General features: G+C 47.2%; 1 protein-coding gene across 2 annotated transcripts; it reads right to left on the bottom strand.

Annotated features, from left to right (window-relative positions):
• Nucleotides 1-656: 656 nt before the first annotated feature.
• Nucleotides 657-24,668, bottom strand: LBP (lipopolysaccharide binding protein). Of its 2 annotated transcripts, none has more exons than XM_082746320.1 (15): nt 24,448-24,666; nt 22,638-22,752; nt 21,335-21,463; nt 18,010-18,165; nt 17,344-17,407; nt 14,116-14,179; nt 11,404-11,495; nt 10,720-10,896; nt 8,932-8,991; nt 7,522-7,689; nt 5,992-6,059; nt 5,445-5,487; nt 3,584-3,647; nt 2,681-2,757; nt 657-1,057 (listed from the first exon to the last, which is right to left on the bottom strand). In XM_082746320.1, the coding sequence occupies exons 1-15, from the start codon at nt 24,569-24,571 to the stop codon at nt 1,013-1,015; spliced, it is 1,446 nt and encodes a 481-aa protein (XP_082602446.1). In that variant the 5' UTR covers nt 24,572-24,666; the 3' UTR covers nt 657-1,012. The 2 variants fall into 2 exon arrangements, with proteins under 2 accessions (XP_082602446.1, XP_082602445.1); XM_082746319.1 differs by lacking the exon at nt 657-1,057 and adding an exon at nt 1,768-2,308 and having other exon boundaries at nt 24,448-24,668.
• Nucleotides 24,669-25,571: the final 903 nt, after the last annotated feature.

Below are 25,571 nucleotides of genomic sequence, written 5' to 3'. Positions count from 1 at the left end.
GGAAAGAGGAGGAGGACAAGAAGCCATGGCCTGCCTACCCTGCCGACAGCTGGGTGACAGCACATTGTCCCATCTTGGAACGTATCTCTGTCACACACACAGGGTAAATGGGTCTGTTCCCTGTAAATTATCTGTTAGCCGGCAGCTCCATCCAGCTGCTCATTAACACAATAAAAAAAATATCAAACGAGCCTTCTGATTCCCAGTCCTCGGGGCCCCAACTGCGTAACTTGGAAATGACTCTTTAGTAAGTCTGATCAAAGGCTGGTTGTTCAGTAATTAGAAATCATGGCCTCTTCCTCTGGGCTTGGGGCTTATAAACAACAGTTGGATGAACTCTTTATCTGGGTCGGACCAAAAACCTAGAGGGATCCATTTCCTCCTAATTTACACCCGTTTCAATGGGGGCACAGCAGCAGGAGCTTGCGTTTCTGCTCTGGGAGACCCACTGGTTCCCTTGTCTGCAGCAGGAAGGGAGAGAGGGAGGGAGCACACATCGAAGTGAGCCCATGAGCTGCCCATGCACTGAGATGGTCAAGCACCTTCCAGAGGGGGCCTCAGAGCCAGATCCAGGGCTGGGTGGGCCTCTGTGAGACCACGGATGGGGCTAACCCTCCAAAGAGCCCGCAGACAAAAGAAGCCGGGTGGTAGAGAGGTTTAGCTAGAGTACCAAGTGGTTCCTTCATTGAACCATTCAATAAATATTTATTGAGGATCTACTCAGTGCCAGGTACAGAGATCAGATGGTGACTAAAAAAGATGATGCCTGCTTTTAAGGAGGGTACAGGCCAGCCCAGGGAGATGGTCTCTCCTGGGGGAGGTGGGGGCTGGAAAGCCCAGGGGCAGAAAGGGTGGGGGTGCACTCGCTGAAGAGGCCCAGGGCACCCCAGTTGACCTCTCCCCCAGAGTTGGGAACAGAGAAGTCTTCATCTCCCCTGGAAAATGCTGCACATCTGGAAATACAATTTGCCAGTCCAGCTGTGGGCTCCAAACCCTTGCTGGGTCGTGGCCCTCACGCTCTCTTGTACTGGAGGTTGGTGCCCAGGAACAGGAAATCCTAGGAGAGACAAGACAGGATGGCATGGGAAAGCATTCCTTACGCCAAAAAAAAAAGACTCATCTCCAGGATAAAGGGAGGCCCATGTCTGGGGAAGCGTGAGCTCTGCCAGAAACCAAGTCAGGTTATACATCTCAAACGCGCCTCCATCCCTAAGGTCTCCATAAAGCACAGCTTTCTCCAGCCACCTTCTCTGACGTGGTGATTTATCTGTCATTTCCCAAGCTGCTGCTTCCAGGCAGGCCCCATATAAATGTCCTTTGTGTCACCTAAATTTTCTCCCCCTCGCGAATAACACAAAATTGTGCACCACTGAGGTTTACACTCCTACCGCCTTAGTAGTTTCCATCACCTGAAAGGGTGGGAACTCTGAACCTGAGCCAAAGTCCAATTCTCTCCCACACTGACCCAGCCCTTGCCTTTGGGAGTCAAACAAATGACCTCAAAAGTCTACTGAACATGAGAGTCTATAATAAATCTTCTGATGATTTCTCATGTGCCCAGCTGAGGCCAGCTGCATGAATTGTCGGTCCTCACTTCAATTAACCAGCTGTCTGAGTTCTTGTAAACTCTCAGCAGTAGGATGTTGAGCATCCTTGGGTCCGAAAGGACATTGGATATTAGTCTTTCAAACAGAGTAGTGGGTCAGTGTGTCCATGTCCCTGACCCGCTGTTGCCCTTCCCTGTCTTTTTATTTTTTTTTAAGATTTTACTTATTTATTTGAGAGAGAAGGAACACAATGTGGGGAGGGGTAGTGGAGAGGGAGAAGCAGATTAACCTGCTGAGCAGGGAGACCGATGCGGGACTCGATCTCAGGACCCTGGGATCATGACCTGAGCTGAAGGCAGATGCTTAACTGACTGAGCCACCCAGGTGCTCCTGCCCTTCCTTGTTTTCAGCGGCTGTTACTTGCTGGAGATTGACGATGTCCCAGACACAACACAGCATCTCCTTTACTGCTCACAGGGCTCCCGACCCAGTCATCCCTCCTTACAGACGCTATTCCAGAAAGATAACCTGAACCATGGGCACAGACACACCAGAAAATGCTTGATCAGAACCGTGGCGTGGAGAGCAAAGACTCAGATGTATTCCTCAATATGGAAATGGTTCAATAAATGATGTCTCTGATGGCTCAAACTTTCGGTTCTGTTAATGGTTCTGTTAACCGACGGTTAAGTGTCTGCTTTCAGCTCAGGTCATGATCCTGCTTGTTCTCTCCCTCTCTCTGACGAATAAATAAATACAATCTTAAAAAAAAAAAAAAGAATTTAGAAGACATTTTCAAAACTCCCAAATGGCTCTCAGAGCCTGTGCTGTTGCCATGACAGTATTTTCAAACTGAGCTGGTGTTGAGGTTCCCTCAGGTCACCCACAGGGGTGGGGACGTGGAAGGCAGTGCGGCACAGGCTGTGTCCAATGCCGGCTGCCCGAGGAGGGGTGCCACGTCTGAAGAACATGTGGGTGGCTGCATGGCATCTAGCGTGCCTGGGGCCTTCCTCCCCTTTCTGAGTGGCAGCGCTGGATTGAGTCCCACCCACTAAGCTGCGGCCTCTGAACCTGGAAAACAAACCAGTTGCCCCCCTCCCCAATTCCTCAAAAGCCCGTCGGAACCCACTGACCTTGTGGATCTCGAGAACAGGGTCATAGAGCTGAATATCCTTGAGCAGCGGAAGGGGGAAGCCTTCTGCCAACTTCTCTGGAGGTTGAGGCATAGCACGGAGAGAGATTTGTAAATAAATAATAATTATAAGTAAAGTCATAGAAAAAAAGAAGCTTCCCTTGTCCAACTCTGTGTACAGTATACTCCCATTTAAAGATCACCGAAGATTATGAGGTAGATAAGATTATTATTTCCATTTTACCGATAAGGAAATTGAGGCACAGAGTGGCCAACTAACTTGTCCTAGGTCACACAGCCAGAACTGGGATATCAACCCCGGCAGGCTGCTCCAGGAGCTTGAGCTCCCAGCCCTGGTGCTATGTGGGAGGAGTGGGAGGTATGGGGAGGCAGATACTCATGGTAAGAAGCTAGTAGGCACCTGTTCTCTGCCCTTACTCTCATCCTGCTTTCTGTTGCGGCCAAATGAAGCAGGACTTCATGGAAATGGTGTTTAGAGCTTGATGCTTTATTTTCTGACTGGGGAGTTGGCCATTGACTGGAAAATGTGAATTCAAAGATGGGCTGCCCTGTGCCCGCTACTTTAGCTTCATCCTTAGTCTTTTACCTGCCATTTCAGGGCATGGGGGCACACTTCTGTGAATCCCTCCTTCTCTTTTAGGAGGAGGTTTTCCCTGCCCCAAAGAGCCGCCTTAGTTCCTAACCCTCACTAGAGCCCTGGAGGGAGAGGAGTCCACCTTCAAAACTCCCATCTCATTGGCTACTGAAGCTCAGAGAGGGCAACTGACTAACCCAAGGTCACTCAGCCTTCAGGAAAGCCATGTTTCCCATCTCCAAGCTCAGCTCCTTTTCCCTCAAAGAGCACTGTCCTCCTTGACATGGAAAAATCCCTTATGATTCTTACCATTGACCTTGGGGTAGAGGGTGTTGAGAATGTAGTAGTTGAGTAGCGCCTCCAACAGCTCCACCTGGTGGAGAACAGGAGAGATACACCGTGACCACATGTGCCATTTTGCCCACCAATAAACGTCCCCATGTCTGCATGGGGCGACATGGCAAATAAGACTGAAAAAAGCGAATTTCAGATAGATGCCTACAACATGCTACTGTTTTATATTATAAAACTATTTTAAGAAACACATTTATTTGTGTACAAAAGGATAGAAACCCTTGGAAGATTATTCACCCAGCTGTCTTCTCTCTAGGAAGAATGTCAAGGTTTGACTTAGCTTTGTCTTTAATTTTTTTCACAGTTTAATTTTTTTCCACATAATGTTTTCCCAATTTACTTATGTAATAATTTCTTTAAAAAATTTCAAAACAAAAATCATGAAATACAATTTTATAACACTCACCATGTAGATGGTATAGGGCTCAGAACATTACATCTACACCGGACTCAGTTTTCACAATAACCCTTTGAAGTTGATATTACTGCCTCCATTCCACAGACCAGAAAACCGAGGCCCACAGAATGAAAGTGACATTTAGAAATGGGGAAGCTGGGGCAGAATTTGAGTCCAGATTTATCTGATTCTATAGTTCCTGCTTTCAGCATTCCATGCTCTGAACACCCGATAAGATGACTTCTTGTGAATCTTTACATATGAATGTTTTACCTCATAGGACACTTATACATGCCATGTACAGATGCAATATTAGTGTGTCATTAGTCACTTCCTCCTTCATTCCCTGGAAGGGGTCATCCTTTGGGATCCCTGTGGGCAACGTCTCTCTCCACAGTTTATGTGGTTGTTTCTACTTCGTAAGTCGGTAAGGGAGGGTCTGGGCAGCGCAGAGCAGGGGGACGCTGGCCAGAGGGGTCAGTGTGGGCAGGATGGTAAAAAGGAAGACAATTATTGGAGGTTAAGGTCATCCATCTCCTCCTTGACCTGTGAGGAGGAGCTGTCATCACCCCGTCTTCCTTCTTGTCAGAAATTTCTCCCTGATCACATCAGCCCACACTGATTTTCCCACTGTCTTTCTTATTTCAAATAGGGGCCATCCATTTTGCCACTTGTTTCTCCTGGTGGAAATCACTTCTTGGTTCAGCCAGGCCAGCAATTAATTCCTCTTCTTTTAATAACAGAGTCCCAATTTCCCCCTGGGGAACTCTCCTTTCCAATCTCAGTCCATGTGGCTTGGGACCACACATCCTGGCTCCCGGAGTGTAGATGAAACCTATGTTCGGTCAACTGGCCTTGTCTAATTTTTAGCCACAGTGATTGGCTAAAGAATGGTCACATGACTCAGATTCACCTAATGAGAGCTAACACCTAAATTTTTAAAAAATTAAACTACAAAATGCTGATGTTTTCTAGCAGTGGGAAAAATCAGTCAGAGAATGAAGTCAACATGGATGAAAGCAAAGAGGAGAGATGGAGAGAGATTCTTGATGCACTAATTTGAGCACCTAGATCCAGCTATGCCTGAAACCTCATTTTTAATTTAATTTAATTTAATTTAATTTAATTTAATTTAATTTAAATTCCTCCTGTTGGCTTAAGGCATTTTTAGTTGGCTTTGTATTCTTGTAGTTAAAATAATTCTGTCCAACAGAAGATTTAATTATAACTTATCTTCTATTGCAATGTAACTGTTCCTTGGCCCTTGTTTCATGCCCTCAAGAACTACACTTGTTATGGCAGACAGTAGCTCTTCTCACTTTTCTACTTTCTTCTATAGGTGCCATAGCATTGCTTAGGAAACACACTAAATTATTTAACACCTTAATCACTTCATAAATAAAAACAATGATTACTTACATTGAACACCCCAACTTTAGATTCTTTCAGTTCCACTTGTATCCTATAACAAATCAGGCAAAAGTCAGAGATGCAGGCATGATACCCATGGGACACCTAAACAATGTGGGGGTCCCCAGAAAGGAGGCTCTGGTTTAAGAAGACACAGAACCAAGGATGGTGTAGTGATGGGACTGAGAAAGATGACTAAGAACCAAATCAGCGATGCAACCTTACTGGGAAGACTCACAGAGGGGACGTGAGTCATGTATGTCAGAAAGTCAATATAGCTAATGTCAAAAATAAGAAAAATCAGTATTAGTAAACTCTTTAGAAATTTGGAAGTAATGGGAATTAGGCAGAAAGGACGTTTGGGAGGCACGACCAGTGGGGGAAAAGAATTGAGCTAACCGAGGTAAAATTTAAGTTTCCTTCTCCAGTGATAGACCCCTAACATTGAGAAGAAGATCTGCTCCCATCCCTACCCCCAGCTACAGAGAATCAGCTACAATGTCCAGATGGAAGGAGCCCAGTTGAATGCCTCCACGGGGGCAAGAGGCTGACTTACTTTCCCGGTTTCAGGAACCCAGTGATCCTGCTGGTGTTGAAGGTCAACATGGCAGAAACATTAGTAGCCTGGAAATTCCAGTAGAAGAAAACAGATTTAAATGAGAAAGGCAGTCAGGGCACCTGCGTGGCTCAGTGGGTTAATGCCTCTGCCTTCAGCTCAGGTCATAATCCTAGGGTCCTGGGATCAAGTCCTGCAATGGGCTATCTGCTCAGCAGGGAGGCCACTTCCCTCTCTCTATCTGCCTACTTGTGATCTCTGTCAAATAAATAAATAAAAATCAATAAAAAATATTTTAAAAAAACAACTAAATGAGAAAGTCTGTCACATATAGGAAGGATAACTATTAGGACCAGCTGTTTCCTTTAAACAAACAACTTGGTGAGTTAAAGCAAAAACTTGTTCCCTAACTGTGGACTCCCAAAAGGTTCATCATAAGTATTCAATACATGTTTGAACTTGGACTTGAACAATTTTTACTTGAAGTTGGTGACTGTGGTGACTGTGATAGTGACTGAACTTTGAACAAACAGACTACCAAGAGGTGTAGAGTGCCTATCCCTGGAGATCTCTAAAGGGATAATTTCTAGCTACCTCACAGCTAAGAGTCTATCCTAGTGGTGATAATAATAAAAATAATATTAATAATATTTTAAAATTTATAATATATTAATAACAACAAATTTGACAACAATAACAACAATATCAAATTGCAGATACAGCATCTAGGAGCAATTACCCTTCTAGAAATTTGTCTTGTTGAGTTTCCAACCTGACACAAGAGAACAAAGTTCTCCATTCAGTGAGCAGGAACCCAAAAGGACTCAGAATCCCTTCAATGTCAGACAGAGCCCATTGAGAAAGGAGAGAACCCTCTCAATATTTAACCCACAGGGCCTTTGATATAGGGAGGTGCTTACACAAGTGATGGAATTGCTGAGAAGCCAAAGAGAGCTAAGGGGATGACTTAGAGACCAGCAGAGGAAGGAAGCTGCTTCCACCCCAGGACTGAGAGAACAGAGGAGGGATTGGGGTTAAGGGAACCACCATGGAAGTGACAGAATCACTGCCTGAGCCTCTGACCAGGACAAAGACAGAGGAAGAAATATTCAGGCTTCTTCCTTCCTCCCGCCCTCTTGACAGTGTTTTCCATTGGCTAACTTTATTAGAAGTCAAAGTCCAAGGGAGCCTGGGAAATGTAGTCTTCAGGGGTCAGATACAGCTGCAGAGCAAACAAGTCCAAGACCCTTATGCCTTCCTCCCAATAATATCCCTGTCTCAGTGTTTTGGAGATACAAACATTAAGCAAATAAACCTGCAAACAATTACGTAAGCATCTTTATAATAAATGCTATGCAGGAAAACAATAGCGTGCTTTAAGAAAAAAAAAAAGATGACAGGGAGCCTAAGGTGGTAAGAGGCAATCAAAAAAGTCCTCTCTGAGGAATGGATACTGAAGTTGAGATCTGAAGGAAGGGGGAAGAGCATGCAGAAAAAGGGAACAGCATTTGCAAAGGCTTTGAGCCTTACCACACCAAGCCGGAAGACAGGCTCCTTGACAGAGCTGGGCAGGAGGACAAAGCCTTCGATCTCCATCAGGGGGGTCGAGGACAGATTCCCAGGACTGAAGTTCAGGGATGGGGCAGAGGCCATTGCTCCCTGGAGCTCCAAGTTCATGTTGGGGTACAGTCTGGCTAACTGGGGGCAGAATGAGAATATTATGACAAGAGAAGGAAACATGCAGGTTTGCCGGGGGAATCCCGAGGGAGTCAGAGAAAGCTGAGAATGCTTTTCGATTGATTTTATTTTCACAAACGCTCTGTTTGCTTTTCTCTTAATGGTGCACCTGGAGATCTTGTCTTGTCAGACATCTGGAGTTTTCACGGCTGCATTGGGTTCCATTGGGCGTGGGCACTGTAACAGATCTAACCACACTGGGCATCAAGTGGTCTCCAAGGTTTTGCCCTTATAATGACCACTCCTGTGAGTACCCTTGGCTATTTTGGGAGGAGGGGGTACATTCCTAGAAGTGGAATTGTTGAGTCAAGAACGGGATGGGTATTGTCAAGCCTTGGATGTTCAACATGACTGCCTGTCCGAGACACATCTGGGCGGGGGAACTGGGAAGGTGTGGGAGAGGACAGATGGATTTCTGTGGGATTAAATGATGAATTTAGCCGCGTGATGACAGGGTTGCTGTAGCAACTGCTGGAAACAACCACAGGTCCTTCCTGGGAGACTGGCTGAGCCAACAGTGATGAGTCCGTACGATGGCAGGCTGGGTGTTCATGAGAACACGAGTGAGGAATCTTCTTTTCTACTTCTGCAGAGTGAGCTCCCGGGACAGTAAGGCAAAAAAGTAAGGTACAAAATGGTGTGTATGATATGCCTCCATTTGTGTTCAAAAATGAAAAGGATTCACAGCAGTTGTTGGCATATACATAGACTATCCCCAGAAGGAGGTAGGCTATGGATGGGAACTGGGTGGTTAGGGGCCAGGAGTGGATGGGAAATTTTCCACTCTAGAGCCTTTTATGTCTCTTGGATGTTGAACCATGAGAATTTATTATCCTTTCAAAACATAATTTTTAAAGCACCAAGAACTGTGCCTGGTCCCTAGTGTGTCTTCTCTAATTGTCTGATGTTATTAATTAGGGTGCATTTGGCGGGACATGATGGCATTCCCTGGGATTTTTCAGATATCATTGGTGAAAGACTGGGCGACTCATGTTCCCAGAGACACGAGGCTCAGCCCTCTGTTGGGCTTTGGAGAGAAGGGGCCCCGAAGCCAGCAGCAGGAAGACCTTGCCCTCCCTGGGGGACTCACTGCCAGCCTTCTGACTCTTGGTTAAGCTGAGAGAAGCTCCGTGGTTTTAAAGGGAAACCCCTGGAGGCTAGTGGGGTTGGCTTGCACCTGCCAAGGTCTGAGAGAAGGCTTACCCTGGGGACGAAGGGGCGGAAGGACTTGGTGGTCAGCCGGATGTTAGAGCCCTGGGGAACCTGCAAAGAAACACGAAGTTTTAGGGCGCTCCCACCAGAGAGCTGAAGGTCTGAGAAAGATGGAGAGGTGGGTGGAGGATGCTCAAGACTGCGGCTCTTGACTACCTGGGTTACCATAACAACAGTGAGATGTCTGCACTCACCACAAGCACCAGTTGCCAGGGCCTCAGCTGCTCTCCTGGGACACAGGTGACATGCGGGACGCTTACAGAGGGTCCGTGAGAGTGAGATTTGCAGTCATAAGGACCTAGGTATGGTTCCTGGCTTTGTTGCTGTGTGGTCACAGGCCAGTCCCTTCACCTCTCTGAGCCTATCAGGCCATCGCGAGGGCTGAATGGGACGGTGTGCACACAACACCTACATGGGACCCAGCGCACAGCTATTATAAAACACAGTCATTATGACCCAGTCTGCTAGAAGAAAGGACTGCACCATTGGAGGGGTGCCTTGCTCAGACATGAAAATAGAAATAAAAGGTGAGAAAGGTGCAAAGGTGAGAAATTACCCAAAAGATCGCAAGCCACTCCCCCCACCCACTAGGTGGCATCCCATCTATCCTCAGAGCCAGCTGGACCACACAATGGGGCTGCGCTGTTGCTGTCATCATCCTGACGTTCACGAGTCCTCAGCTTTACAAAAAGCTACAAGAAATAATTTTCTGAAACCCAGGAATATTAAAGAAACTGGAGAATTATTAAAGATGCAATCCACTTAAAAATTTAATATTCCTGGGGCGCCTGGGTGGCTCAGTGGTTTGGGCTGCTGCCTTTGGCTCGGGTCATGATCTCGGGGTCCTGGGATCGAGCCCCGCATCGGGCTCCCTGCTCCGCAGGAAGCCTGCTTCCCTCTCTCTCTCTCTCTGCCTGCCTCTCTGCCTACTTGTGATCTCCGTCTTTCAAATAAATAAATAAAATCTTTAAAAAAAAAATTTAATATTCCTTATACAAAATCCCATTTGAGACTCTTGTTTTAGAGGTACGTTGTAGAAAGACTGCTTCCTTTCACCACGAATCACTAAATCATGGACCTTTTTCCTTTTGGTTACAAGGTAGTTTCCAAATAGATATTTTATTTAAAAAAAATTCAACTATGGGCACAATGTTTTCATGGCAGTGTTTCACTTTTAACTTGGTTTCACTTCCTATTCAGTATAACTTTATGCATTAAATTAGTGTATCCATTAACCTGCTTCATTTACTAAATTTTTAAAGATTTATTTATTTATTTATTTATTTGACAGACAGAAATCACAAGGAGGCAGAGAGGCAGACAGAGAGAGGAGAAAGCAGGCTCCCCACTGAGCAGAGAGCCCGATGCGGGACTCGATCCCAGGACCCTGGGATCATGACCTGAGCCGAAGGCAGAGGCTTTAACCCACTGAGCCACCCAGGCGTCCCATTTACTAAATTTTTAAGTTTTTTTTTTTAAGCCTCTACAAACTAAGCATGAGGGAAAATATGAATTAGAACAACAGGTCTAGACAGGGGCAAAAGTAAAACCCAGACAAAGAAGTCACAGTCTTTCACAGTTCTAATGGAGAAAGGATATTTGACTGGAGCTTCCTGGTAGCTGAAGTGAAAAGGGAAATTGTGCTAATTTATATATTTCCTTGTCTGAATCGTTCTTCTCAATAACTTCCTATATCATTGATATAAACGGGGTAGAAAGGAAAGAAGAAAGGACAGGCCACCCTGTCATTTGTGCATGTTTTTTTGTCATCATCCTCACCATGTCATCTGTGATGGAGAAGTTCAGGTATCCGGACTCATGATAAACCAAGCTGGCTGTGTTGAAGACATAATCAGAGACGGCAAAGTAGACCATTCGGTCTTGTTGCTCAGGAAGACTCATGACAGGAGCAAGGAAGGTGACTGGGGAATAGTGATCACGGCTAAAAATTTCACCCTGGAGAGAGAAATGGGATGCATTTGAACTTTTCAAAGTCTACCCCAGTGCTGGACATCTGAGCTAGGCAGTTGCTTATACAGCCTGAGCAGGGGGTTTTGAAAAGTAATTGCCTGAAACTCTACCATTAAAACACAACACATCAAAGTGTTGTGTGTCCAGAATCTGTAAATGAAAAGCTCCCCAGCTTTGGCATTTTTAACCCATTAATACCCTTTGCACCACCTTGCCCAGTTCTGATTGACCTCACCTACGTGATGGTCAAGATGACGGAAGAGAAGAGGGAAGGTTTCAAGGCTGAAGACTTGTAAGACTCCTATTGGAGCCCTGGTTGTTGAAGCACTCCCCACCACTCCATATTGCCCTGCCCTCAACACAGCCCAAGCCACTGGGGAGATGAGGACAGATCTGAAGCCAGAGAGACAGGAGACCCCAAGTACAGGCTGGCCTTGAGGGTATGCTCTGCTGGGGCCGCACCCACCCACGCCCCTGTTCTAGGACTCTCACCTTAAACATCACGTCCAGCATTTGAGCTGTTGCCCGAGGGGCTTCCATTAAACTGTAATCAATGCCAGCAAAACTGTCGATCTCTGTTGTGACTGTGAGCCAGGAGAGGGGAAGAATTAGAAGCCAGGTGATGGGGGCTCTGACTGATCCACACTCTTGTGACTTTCTTCAGGGGCGCCTGCCCCTCTGCCAAGACCTTCTACCCAGCCCAGCCCTGGAGCAAAAAGATGTTCCTTCAAGAAAGAGAGGACAGGGGCGCCTGGGTGGCTCAGTGGGTTAAGCCTCTGCCTTCAGCTCAGGTCATGGTCCGGGGTCCTGGGATCGAACCCCGCGTCGGGCTCTCTGCTTGGTGGGGAACCTGCTACCTCCTCTCTCTCTCTCTGCCTGCCTCTCTGCCTACTTGTGATCTCTGACTGTCAAATAAATAAATAAAATCTTAAAAAAAAAAAAAAAAGAAAGAGAGGACATGTTTCTGTTGTCCCTCTGGTAGGTTAGCCATGAAGGGGGTGGTATGCTCAGCCTGGGACCTGAGTGGTTTCCATGGTCTCTCTCTCTCTCTCTCTCTTTCTCACACACACACACACACACACACACACATACACACACACGCATGCACACACATCAGAGGGCAGGAGGAGCCCAGGTCTGGCAGCCCTCCACATCCTCATGCCAAAGAAGCCACAGAATGGGGAGAATTCTCCAATCAAGGTTATTATTTCCCAGTTTCCAACTGAAGCCTTGATTTTCATGGAAACTTGCCTCTTATCCACACACACCAAATAACCAGGAAGGTCAGGCCATGTCCAGAAGGCCCAGAAACTCCCCTTCAAAGCCCTAGGGGAACGAGAGTCCTATGTCCCACGCACTAGGCTGTCTGTGCCTGCCTGAGCCTCCCCTGAAAGACAGCTGCCAACGAGCGAGTGGGGGGCCCAGGAGCCAGGGCATCACAGAATACCTCAGACACATCCGTATGATGGATTACACATATGATGGAACTACACAGCTACTAAAATGTAGTCTTTTGCAACCACCTCGGGAAACGGGAAGGATCTGGTCATGCAGAACCCGTAACGGTCACGTGAGCCTGCTGTCCTTCTCCCAGGTATACACCCAAAGACATGTGTCCGAAGGTACTAGAACATTCATAGAAGTATCAATCATGGGGCGCCTGGGTGGCTCAGTGGGTTAAAGCCTCTGCCTTCGGCTCAGGTCATGATCTCAAGGTCCTGGGATTGAGCCCTGCTTTGGGCTCTTTGCTCAACAGGGAGTCTGCTTCCTCCCCTCTCTTTCTGCCTGCCTCTCTGCCTACTTGTAATCTCCTGTCTGTCAAATAAAATAAATAAAATCTTTAAAAAAAAAAAAAAGAAGTATCAATCATAATGGTCCCAACAATCAAAATGGTCTTCAACAGCAGAATGGGTAAGTAAAGGGAGGGACCCCCACACTGTGGAGCGGCGTCCAGCCAGGACCATGAATGAACTCTCACTCTTCATGCAGCACTATGAACCAACTTCATCTTTTAAAGTAGAGCCAAGAAAACTATCTTCTCTCTTTTTTTTTTTTTTTAAGATTTTATTTATTTATTTGACAGAGAGAGAGAGAGATCACAAGTAGGCAGAGAGGTGGGGGAAGCAGGCTCCTTGCTGAGCAGAGAGCCTGATGTGGGGCTCAATCCCAGGACCCTGAGATCATGACCCGAGTTGAAGGCAGTGGCCTAACCCACTGAGCCACCCAGGCACCCCACTATCTGCTCTTGATAGAAGACCTGAAATACGGCGTGGTGCCATTTACCTACAGCGTGCAAAACTAATCTTTGTTGGAAGAAGTTGGGATAGCGGTTTTCCTTCAGTGGGGACCCGTGGCAGTGGCTCCCGTGAAGGAGTTCTGAAAGCCCCATCATGTTCTGTTTCTTGCTCTGGGAGCGGGAACGTGCCTGTGCTCAGTTTGGCAAAATTTTTTGAACTGTTCACTTACGACTTGAGCACTTTTCTCTCTCTGTAAACCCCCACAAAAAGTTTCTTTTTTTAAAAAAAAGATTTACTTGTTTATTTGAGAGAGAGAGAATGAGCAGGGAGAATGGCAAAGGAAGAGAGAGGGGGAGAAGCAGACCCCTCGCTGAGCCAGGGGTCCAACGTGGGGCTCAATTTCAGGACCCCGAGATCATGACCTGAGCTGAAGGCAGAGGCTGAACCCACTGAGCACCCCCAGGGGCCCCCAAAAGGTTTTTTAGAAAAATGAGATAAATTTATGTGCCCTAATACAGAAAGATGTCCAAGGTACACAAATCACAAAAGAGAAGAAAAGAATGTGTAGAGTGATATATACTCCTAATTGGCATATGCATGTGTATTCATGAACAAAAGGAATATATAATGATTGTATGTTTTTGTATCATTATGTATATTTATATTTTTTCTAATTTTTTAATTTTTTTTATAAACATGTAATGTATTTTTATCCCCAGGGGTACAGGTCTGTGAATCGCCAGGTTTACACACTTTATATTTATGTTTTTGTATAGGAAAGAAAATATCTGAGAGCTGAAATCCCAGAGATTATTATCTCTTGGAAGAAAATCTGGGGAGAAAAGGATACTTCAATTATGACTTTCTACACTGCTGTTCCATTTAATGTTTTATAAGGCATGCTTATCTGCTTATAAGTATAAATATAAATTAATAGAGTGTCCCCCGCATGCGTGGAGTAGCCTACCTGGCAGAGTTTGGAGATAAGGCTGCAGGTCCGAGGTCACCGAATTCTGGAGCATTTCGCAAACCTGAAAAACACGGAAGGAGAAAGCCTGAGTGGGTCCTCCCCCCACCCCCACCCCCGCCGCTGGCTTTGGTCTGCCACTGTGCTAATTGCTCTAGTCACTGTTTTTCATTTATTAGTCCATTGATCGATTCTACAAAAATGTATCAGTGCTCACATGTGCCATGTGCCAGGGAATAGAAATGATCAAAAACATGCAGGTCCTCATGTGGATCTCAATAGGGTCCATCCAGACATCTCCAAGTTGATCCCGGCGTTGGATATCTGAGTTAGTCTGCTACCCAGCCGGGTAGGGCACTTTGGCTGGAGGCACTGTCTGAAATTCACCTTGAAAGATGGTGAATCTTTCGTTTGGGAGGTACTGCGCCTCCCCCAGAATTTAGACTTGAATAGAGGAACTAGATGGCCAGTAGAAATAGCCAGCCCATAGGTGTGTACTTAGTAGGTACTTCTGAAATGCCATCCATTCACAGACTGGCTGGGACCATCCGTATTTCACGTTTCCTGTGTTCTGGAGGCCACCACACGGTAGGCACACACCCTTCTTGGAGACAACTTGTGTGGCATGTTTCTCAAGAAGAGAGAATATGTGTTCCCAAAGCTGCTGGCTATACATGCTCTTGTAATCGCTCAGAATATTTCTTGTGTAAACCAGTGAAATACGACTGAGAAAACCTAAGTACTTGGGAGAGGTGAGCTGCTTAGAGAAATTTCCCAGTGTGCACAAGAAAAGGCTTAGGAGGAAAAAAAAATCATGAAAATCTAGAAGGATTCTGCACCGGGGATTGCTTTGTAAATGTCTTTGAATTCTCATTGTGGTTAAAGAAAGCTGAGCTGGAATTTGTAGCAGATCAATGTTTCGTGCACGAAAGACAAAGTCCAATGTCAATCAGGAGACTATTTTCAAAGAGCAGTTTCTATGTCAAAAGACGACAAATGGATTTATATTAACTGTATCTTAAAACATTTGGATTTTCATGTAAATAGTTTTTTTGTTCGTGTGTGGACGCGAGTCCCCACGGTCCACAGTTGTTTTAATTAATGGGTCACACCCCCTGTGTGGAGGCATCCATGTATATAAGGAGGGAGAGGTATATGGGGGAAGGAAGGCTCCACGGGTATGGGAACTGGCATTTTAAGGGCAGATAAAAGGGTGAGCTGTCACAAATCAGGCATGGAGGTGTGGGAAGCTCTATGCTGGGGGCTGGGCAGGCAAGAGGTGAAATCTTAATCTCCCTTTGCTGCTGGCTCAGTGTGGTGAAGGACAGACACATTTGATTTCATGGGAACCAGGAAACTGCTAGCCTCACTCAAGTCCTCAAGGAGACTAGTCCCTCCTTGCTTTTCCTTCAAAGGCCCACCAGATCTTCCTGAAGAGCCCCCACCCCTGAGCGGACCTGCATGACCGCGGAGGGAAGGCTTTCAGCCCTCAGTCCCAGACCCATCACAGGGCCTCCTAGAGAGGCAGGTTAAGGGTGTCATAGGGGAGTTGAACAAACCTGGGTTCAAATCCTGTCCAGTCCCCTACTGGCTGTGTGACCTTTGCAGAATCTCTCCCTGCTTTTGCGTCCTCATCTACAGGATACAAGGCCAAGGCCAAGTGCTTCCCAGGGATGTTTGGGGTGGGGTGGGGGGTGAGGAGACTAAGACAGTGAGTTTATACGGCTCAAAGAGCAAGCAGGCACGAAGTGGTTCTTCTTAGCCTTGCTGGTCAGATACCATCAGTGGGGAATGTGAAAGGGTCTGTACCAGGCTCTTTGTTTTCCTAGAAGAAGGAAATTTCTGAGGACCCATAAGGGTCAGGGATCCAGGGAGGTCTCCATCTTTCCCAAGACACCCAGCCCCTAGAAAGCCTTTGGTACAAGCTGCTCCGCCTTCTAGGAAGTTCGAATGCTGACCCAGCTCCTCACTAGCAAGGTGACCACTGGGCAAGTTTCTCCACTGCTTAGAGCCTTCTCGGTCAAATACAGAAAATGGCACTTTCTTCAAAGGTTGTGGCTAAGCTGGATGACATATTCAGTGGTTGAATGCTTAGCACACTACTCCTGGCCAGATCACAGGCTCAATAAATAGCCGCCATTGTTACAAATAAGAGTAGTTATACAGTGATATATTCTGCATCACGTTAATAACATTAATTAATCAAAGCAAAATTAATTGTATATATCAAAATTAGTTGTGATATATTACTATTATTATATAATATTATTGATAATCCTTATTTGCACCGTCATCAGCAGGGCAGTAGAAATCCACACCAATGAAGAATATTATGGCCTACTGAGAAAAGCATGGCAACACGGAAATGAGATGCTCAAGAAGGAGGCTGTCATATTTCCTAAGCTCACCTAGACCCCAGGACCCCAGAACAAGACAAGGAACAGAATGCACTCTGTCCCCCTGGTCCGCCCGCTGTGGGGTCTGTCTGCTATTCTCACTTCAACCACTAGGGGCACTCAAAACAAGACCAGTCCGTGGGCCCCAGTGAAGAGAGAGAGTCTGTGTGTCTGTGTTCCTCTTTCCGCCTTCATCGACGCTGTCATTGCTACAGACACAGCTCCAGGTCCACGATACCTCAGAAATGGGATTTTTGGGTGAAGTGAGTATTTGTTAACATGAAACCTCTTAGTTGTAGTCAGAGATTTCAAAATTCGGAGATCTCACGTAATTTGTTTAATGGCAAAAAATGACGCTCTGTGCTGCCTTACCCTCCAGGGCAGATGCTTGTGAGCACGCCCAGGTAGGAACCAGAGTTCCAATCTGGTTCTCACATTTCCCGTGTCCTGCTTGGGGTCTGCTGGCACCTAAGTGCTGATTTCCTTTTTGGCCTTATGGAGCACAGGGCAGTGCGGGAGGGAGGGCAGGGAGACAGTGAGCAAGGTCAAGGAGAGGGAGGGGCAGGAGTCTCTGTTCACCCCCGCTGTTTTACCGTTGCCTGAACATTGAACCATTCTCTGCCTCACTAAACACACTTGGAGTCCAGGGACCTACAATTTGCCCCAGCTTGGCCATGCTCCATGACCTTGGACAAATGATTTGTCCTCTCTGGGCTTTGGGCCTAAATATGTCTGGGCCAGTCCGCCTGGCCATCCTGGGCCAAAGCCCAGTGAGGGCTCCCACCTGGCCCTTGAGTGACACAGCAGATGCCAGCAGCTTGGACATTCCTACCTTGCTCTCCAATACTCTGCGGAATTTGGATTCAATCTGGTTGTGGAAGAGATTCAACAGCCACCTGGAGAGAGGAGCACAGTGGGCGGTGAGTTCTGTGCCACTAAATGCAGGGACAGTGAGGCAGCTGAGAAAGCTTGCCCCTGGCCTCTGACCAGGCCGGTCCCTAAGGGATCCCTCCTCCCCACTGTTCTGGGACCCTGCTGTGTCTCCAAATCCTGGACAGGATGAAAATGCAGAGTCCCAGCCCCCAACACATTTGTTGACTCAGTGTATCTAGCTTCCCAGGCCCCTGTTGCCCCAATCAGATTCAGTGGATTTAGGGGAGAGGCTTGAGAATCCACATACTTCTAATCAAGCAAACTGAGACTCAAAGATATGTACCCACAGACTCGTACATTGTCCGTGCATGCTCCTTCGGCCAAACGCCCTTGTGTTCCTCTAATAGATTTCATTCACCTGATGGTGGTCCCCACCAGTATTCCTGGCTCGAACCTGTATCTGTTAATCTCAGCAGGGTCCCCCAAAGAATGACCTCCAAGTGCCTGTGATGTGCCCCTGCATTATACATGGGCATTTGTGCTTATCAGAGGCCAGGCGTTGGGCTGGATGGGACTCGGGCTGCAGGCAGGGGTCAGGCTGGGCAGTGTCCCCGTGGTGACTTACCCCAAATCTCCCGATATGTCCACCTCCACATCTTGAATGTGGCTGCTGCAGCTGGAGGCAGTGATGGTGGGCCTCCCAGAGGGCTCCCTGCCCAAGACAAGACTGACGGAAATGGTAATGCCCTTGACCTGCACATCAAAGGAGCCATGTAGTTTCCTGGAGGAAATAAGAGAAGCAATCAACCATTCCTAGACTAAGATCAGCCACCATGTAGGAGTAAAACATGAAGTTCCATTCTTACCCCAAAATAAGAGGAGCTGGAGCAGAAATTTAATTAGGAAAATTATTACAAAGTAAAAGATTTATTACAATTAAGAACATAGATGGTCAGGAAGAGAGCCTGGGTCTAGTTAATTGATGGGAATGGGGGACCAAAAGCCTTTCTACATAGGATCCAAGTCTAAGGAGGTTTAAAAGAAATGGTTGATAAACTTGCCAGCATAGAAAATGAAAATTTCAGTAAACAGACAAAAAAGAAACAAAACCAGGGGCACCTGGGTGGCTCAGTGGGTTAAAGCCTCAGTCTTCATCTCAGGTCATGATCTCAGGGTCCTGGGATCGAGCCCCACATCAGGTTCTCTGTTTGGTGGGGAGCCTGCTTCTTCCTCTCTCTCTCTGCCTGCCTCTCTGCCTACTTGTGATCTCTGTCTGTCAAATGGATGAATAAAATCTTAAAAAAAAAATACCATATTCAAAGTAAACAAAAAAATAAAGAAAGAAAGAAAGACTCTGCATGGTGAGCTGGCCAAAAAGCTAATTCCTTAATACACAAAGAACAAGCTCAAACAAACTAATAAGAAAAGGACAAAACAACCCAAAAGAAAAAAAAAAAAAACCGGGGGTATCGAAGATATCTAACAGGAAGTTCAATTGGAAAGATGCATATGAAACATATTAAAATAAAAATATAATTAAAAATAAAAATAACAGTAATGCCAGTTTTCCCCTGTCAGATGGATGAAAATTCTGAAGCTTGAGCAGGTGCGTGTAAACAGAGGTTCCAGGGGCTGTGGTGGGGAGATCCCCTCTGGAATATTCACGGCTGGGATCCAGCCTCTCACACACGCGTCTTTGGCCGCGGAGGTTTACTTCTAAGGCTCTACTCTGTGGCCTTCCCGTCTACATATATGCATGGGGCGGTTCACGGAAGCATCACGGGTCACAGCAAAAAGTGATGAAGCATCTAAAGGTCAGCTAATAGGGACAGGTTCAGTTAAGTTGTAGGCATCTATGCTATGCAGGCTTTAAAGAGAATGAGGGTAGGGGTGCCTGCGTGGCTCAGTCAGTTAAATGTCCGACTCTTGATTTCAGCTTCTGTCCTGATCTCTGCGTCATAGGTCGAGGCCTGTGTTGGGCTCCCATGCTGGTTGCTTGGGATTCTCTCCCTCTCTCTCTGCCCTGCCCTGCCCCTTTCAAAAAAAAAAAAAAAAAAAAAGAATAAGGATGAACATGGTCTAACTACACAATGAAATATTACTTATCCTTAAAAAAGGAATAAAGCTCTAATGCATGTGGAAGAACTTCAAAAATCTTAGGCTAAATGTAAGAAGCCAGACATAAAATGTCACGTATTGTATTATTCCATTTGTATGAAATGTCCCAAATCGGCAAATCCATAGAGAACTAATATAGATCTGTGGTTGCCGGGGGCTAGGGCAGTGGAGGGAGGAGGAGGATGGGAACATTCTGGAGCCAGAGGGAGGTGGTGGTTGCATATCATTGTGAGTGTATTAAATGCCACTGAATGTCTCACTTTAAAGTGGCTAATTTTACAGTGTGTGAATTTCACCTCAATAAAAATATTATGTTAAAAAAGGTAAAAGAAAAAAAAAAGAATGAGGTAGATTTTCATTTGCTCGTACAAAAAGATCTTTGAGATACTTAACTGAAAAAAGCCCAGACAGAGTGGCTGGCTTGATTCTTTCTGTGGAAATGGAATGAATGTGCCCTACACAAGTGACCTGCATCCTGAGCATATTTCTCCAGCAAGATGGAAACGGAGCGTGAGTCCCATCGGTAATGAAAACATTTTTAGGAGCCACATTCAACAAGGCAAGAAGAAAGAGGTAAAATTAATTTTAATTTTAATAGCGTAAGTTGTCACTTCAACCTAACGACATAAAAATCACCAATGGGGTTTCTTCTGTTGTTTTTCGTACCGAACCTTCAAATCTTGTGTTTCACACTTAGAGCGGGTATCAGTTTGGACCAGCCATTTTTTGAGTACACAGTGGAGACACGTGGCTAGACATGACTGGATTGGACAGTGCAGGTCTAAAATATAAGTAAGATCAGCTCACCCAGGAAAGGCTGGCCCACCGTTCTGTTATGGGCTGAATTGTGAACCCCTCACCCCAGATTCGTCTGGTGAGGGCCTTAACCCCAGGACCTCAGCATGTGACTACACTGGAGGCAGAGCCTTTGCAGAATTGATGCCATTACACTGAAACCATTAGGGGGACACCTGGCTGGCTCAGTCAGGGGAGCAGTGTTCTTGATCTCGGGGTTGTGAGTTCGAGCCCCATGTTGGGTGTAGAGATTACTTAAATAAACTTGGGGAAAAAAAAATTGAGGCCATTAGTGTGGGCCAGAATCCTGACTGGTGCTCTTCTAAGAAGAGGACACGGATAGACACTTGGAGTGCCTGCACATGGAGGGACGACCATGTGAGGTCACAGCAAGAGGGCCACCATCTTCAAGTCAAGGCACGAGACCTCAGAAGAAATTAGGCCTGCTGACACCTTGCTCTAGGACTTTGGATCTCCAGAAGTCTGTGATATTTTAGTATGATGGCTCAAGCAGATTGATCTACCTTCCATCCAAGGATTCTGGAGGTTGAAAACAGTTCAAAATGCTAGGGAGTTCATGCCCCTGAGAGCCAGCTGCCTTTGACCAACGGCAAACAGGAGGAAGGGTCATAATGGCTGAGTTGGGGAAACTCAGAGGTGTGCTCTGCCTACATGGTCTCCTGAGGTCCCCAGTCGGCTGCCCAACTGATTTCCTTCCCTCCCTACCTCCCATCTCCACCTCCATGGATGTTTCCTTGTTTTTTCCCAGATAAAGTACTTACACTTGAACTCTTGTCTCTGGTCTGCTGCTGGAGAAAGCAAACTAAAAAGATACAGAATTCTCTCTTTCAGCTCGCCCACAACGCATGAGAAGGGAAGAGAATCAGAATCAACCAAGAGCCAGGCCTCAGATCCCTGTGTGCTCTTCTCATCCACCACCTGGCCTTTCCAATGAGCTAGGAACACGTTGGACCCAAGAAGGATGGGACAAAGGCCAAGGCCAAGGGCCCAAGAGCCTGGGAGCAGAATCTACTTACACAAAGGCTTTGCGCGCCTTCCACTCTCCCTCGACTCTGATGAAGGAGTCAGAGATGCTGAGGCTCAGGCCCTGGCCGGGCAGGGGCCTCAGAGCAGAGCCACGCAGCTCACAGCTGTGGATGCTCAGGCTGAGGAGAGAGACACAGGGAGCATGACGTCAGCCCCAGCTTGGGGCCAGCCGCAGCGGGGCTCTTGCTCCAGCCCCTGCCGCCGCCCCTACCCTCACCCCACGGGGACTCGGCTGGCAGAGCCGGCTCCAGGCCGCTGTGGGTCTCCCCCAACTTCCTGAGCACCTGCTGTGTGTTCTGTGCTGACCATGCGGCCATGCTAAATGCATTGTCTCCTCTATGTCACCTGCGCCTCTAGGGGGGACAGCACTGTTCTCGTTCCCTTTTTACAGAGGGGGAAGTAAAACCACTCGGAAGAGCTGCATTTGTTCAAAGTCACACCATCGGGATCAGAGCCCACGAATCTCAGGATCCTGGGTGAGATCTGGAATAGGACACAACAACACGCCCCTTTGGGTTTGTAACTAAAGGGCCATCTCTCCCTCGACAGATCCAAGTAGGGGGAACGGATTCAGGGGAGGCTGAGGCCAACCCCAAGAAAAGACACGAAATGCTGGAGAAACAAACCAAGATGACACATATTGTGGGGGCAATCGGTGGGAAAAGAGTGATCAAGTTTCATTTTATATGCCCAGCACATAGTAGGTGCTCAATAAATGTTTGCTGATGGAGTGAATAAAAAAAAGAATGAGTGGAGCCATGAATGGTAATGGGCAGGGAGGGGTGCTGAGCGGTGACTCTATTGTCCTCCTCCATCTCCTGTTCCTCCACAAGTGTTTTATGCCTTTTTTTTGGCATCAGCTGCTCATGTATAACGATCCTTTGAAGACTCAACTCAAATGCCACCGCCTCTTGGAAGCTTTCCTTGACTTCCCTGATGGACAAACCTCGGCTCTAACAGTTGGGCTACTATATTGAAAATTTAAGGTCTATCTTCTCTTCTGGACTATAGGCAGGGGCCAGACAGAAGCCTGGATTATCACAGTGTCATCTCATCTTGCAGATAAGGAAACCGAGGCTCAGGTCACACAGCTAGTATAGGTCTCCGTTGATATTTGCTGAATGAATGAATAAGTCGGGGGGACCTACTTCCCTCCCAGGACTTCGCTCTGAATGTTGTGAGGAACTCTTCCATTACTGGCCCAGGAATGTCCTAGAGAATCTCCCTCTCCTCCCTCCAAAGCCCCACCCCCACCCCCAGTCACCTCAGGGCCCCAGCAGAAGGGAGCCTCACCTGTGGAACTCATAGTGCCCTCGGCCAAAGGGCTTGATTTTGAAGTCCCCAGTGAAGTCAGGCAGTGTAATTCTGAGCAGTTCCTTCTGCAGAGCCACTGACCCCTCCCTGGCCACTGTGGACAGGAAAAAGCTGCAAGTCAGCCTGGCCTGGCTTCCCTGCCCTCTAAACCCTTCAGTGGCTCCCACTTGCTCTAGGGAGAAAGGCTGACTTCCTTGTAAGTATTAACAACAGTTACAGACTATTGAGCTCCTGTTGGGTACAAAGTAACGTGAGAAAGAGGAGCATCACTGTGTTTCACGCAGTGCTATTATGTGGGTGCCCAGTTTATGGATGAGGAAATGGTGTCTTTGTCAGCAACCCCACAAGGGGAGGAGTGCTGTATGCATGGGTAGCGGGAGGCAGGTGCTCCTCTGTCCCATCCTTCTCGGCATCTAGGCTGTGCGGAAGACACTGTAAGCATCTGAGGGATAGAATCCTGGTGTTGGCATCTTCCTAGCTGGGTGATCTTGGGCAAGGCTTCAGCTTCACCTTTTCCATGGCAATGGCAACAGAACTTTCTTTACTGGGCTGGCATGAAGATTAAAGGAGATATTGCAGAGCAAAAAGGGGGTTGGGGGGAGGACACGCACTCCTAGCTTGGTGCGTGGCCCACGGCAGGCACTGAGCAGATGCCTAGAATGGCAAAGTGGGGTTTATGTTATTAAAAATATGGAAAGGACCAAAATGTCCAACTCTAGCCAATAGGCTAAGAGAACATGGCACAATCAATCACACAGTGGAAAGGAACCAAAGGCAAATTTTGCCTGATTTAGGATTTCAATATAAACAACACTTGCTAATACCCTCTGTTTGTTGGGATGCATGAAGGATTCAGGATTCTGCTTTCAGGGAGCGCATGTCTACACAGAAGACCAGGGGCCTCCCCTCTTTCCAGCTGGCACTGCTCCCTTGAGAGAATGGCCGTGCCAGTCCTTCTGCCAGAACGCTAACCCTTATCCCTGGCCAAGTGTCCCTTATCTTTTGTACCTCTCTGAACCTCCTCCAAGAAGCCTTCCCTGATTTCCTTTCCTCTGCTCCCAACAACCTTACCTGGAGAAATGTTATTACCCCATTGAACAGATTAGGCAGTTGAGGCTCAGGACTGTGAGGAGAGCCCTGGTTCAGTTCCGGGGAGGGTGGTGTAGAAACTCCTCAGCTCCCTACCCTCTGGATAAGCGAATCCTGACACTTTGTTTCAGCATCTTTTTCCAAAAAGTCATCTTACTTTTGTTCATTCTTTCTAGTGGAGATATAACGTACATCAAAGTCCCTGCCAGATAACTTTTGAGTGTTGAAGCAGCCCCCCACCCACCCCCGGAACTGGAGGGAACAGAGTCCCAGGACCCCTGCAGGCTCCCTCCTGCCCTCTCTGGCTCACCACCAGTCTGCCTTCTAGATTTAAGACACATGTTTTCAAACTCAACCAAGAACTTTCCGGTAGAATTGCCCCGGTCAGTGGGACTCATAACACACTTCCCTGTCTTCTGGCTGCTCTCCATCTCCTGCGCCGTTTGCTGGAAGTTTTCTCCCAAATTGATTCTTTCTCCAAATCCTTCTCCCTGGCGGCTGGTCACGGACCCCCACTCTGACAAGTCACCTGCCCAAGCAGCACTGTGGGTGGGCACCAAGGTGAGGCTTGGAGCCAAGGCTGCCAGACCCTGGCTCACCACCCCGAGGGAGAGTGCCCCATTGGTGTCCCCCGCTGTCCCCAGAGTAGTCTGGCACCCAGCAGTCCAGCCAAGTGCAGCCAATAGCCACAGCTTCTTACCATACTGTAGGCCCTTGTCAGTGATCCTGGCGACCAGGCCAGGGTTGGTGCCCAGGGCGCCCGGGGTGGATGTGAGCAACAGTCTCAACAGGAGGGAAGGCAGGGCCCCAGCCAAGGGCTTCATCCTGGATTCCCAGTGCGGTGGCCCAGACGGGGCCTCGCTCCCTTAAGTAACAAGGGGGTTGGGGCAGAGGTGGCTCCTGAGTGGGGGCGGCTCCTGGGATCTGGTTCGTGGCATTGGGAATGGGAGGCACAGAGACTGGAACTGGCTTGCGACATTGCTGGGGTCACGGGTCATGCTTAGAAGCCCGTTGCTGCTGATCCGGGTCAGAGGGTGGGTTGGCCTGGCCCCAGGTGACAATCTCTGTCCACCCTTCCCACAAAAAGACCCCACATTCACTGCTGGCAAGGCCCGGTATTACAGAGTAGGAGGCTCAGGGAGGTCATGTCCCTCCCTCAAGATCCTGCACCTGGCAAGTCGGGGAGTTGGGAGTCAAAGCCATGTCTGGCACCAGCCGAATTCTTTTCTCTTTTTTAAAACAAACAGAGTTGAGTATGAAGAAATCTTTCCCCCTTCCCCCCTTGGGAAACCAGGCTTTCTCAAACCTTGCTGGTGGTAACATTTTCTGGAAAGCAACTTGGCAAATCTTTAAACGTTTGCATGCCTGGTAACCCTGAGTTTCTGCCTCTGGAATGTTAAGTACATAATTATGTCAGGGGAAAAATATGTCACTGCACCAAGGTGCCCAGCGCTGTACTGCAAGAAGCAGGCAGGGGAGCAGTGGGACCCAACCTAAAGGGTCCAACGAGAGGACGCTGGCCAAATTAATTATGATACATTTAAAGTGAGGCTGCAGAAACCAATGTATTTCTTGATCTGGAAAGATGCACATGAGGGGCTGGTTCCCAAGACACCATACAGCAAGGTTCTGTACCCATGTCTGCTAGTCTGGACAATTTTTAGCAAGGAGTTATGAAGGATTGTCTCTGTTTGGATGGCCAGGATTATGAGTGTTTTAAAAATCTCTTTGTTTGTTGGTACTTAAAATTTTTATTTTCTTGGGGGACATATTGTATTCGCAGTAAGTAAAGATAACAAAATTTCATGGAGGGAACAAAATTTA

Source organism: Mustela nivalis (genome assembly GCF_964662115.1).
Source record: "Mustela nivalis genome assembly, chromosome: 8".
In the NCBI taxonomy this organism is placed as follows: Eukaryota; Metazoa; Chordata; class Mammalia; order Carnivora; family Mustelidae; genus Mustela; species Mustela nivalis.
This window is presented reverse-complemented; position numbering and strand designations above follow the sequence as displayed.

What these genes read in the sequence shown, in the direction of transcription:
- LBP (XM_082746319.1), bottom strand. Translation starts at nt 24,571, where the DNA reads ATGAAGCCCTTGGCTGGGGCCCTGCCTTCCCTCCTGTTGAGACTGTTG. An exon ending in TTATCTCCAAACTCTGCCAG is followed by an intron (nt 11,496 to 14,115) that starts GTAGGCTACTCC and finishes CCTGGCTCACAG; the next exon opens with TCACAACAGAGATCGACAGT. An exon ending in CTGTTCTCGAGATCCACAAG is followed by an intron (nt 2,309 to 2,680) that starts GTCAGTGGGTTC and finishes TTTTTTTTTAAG; the next exon opens with ATTGTATTTATTTATTCGTC.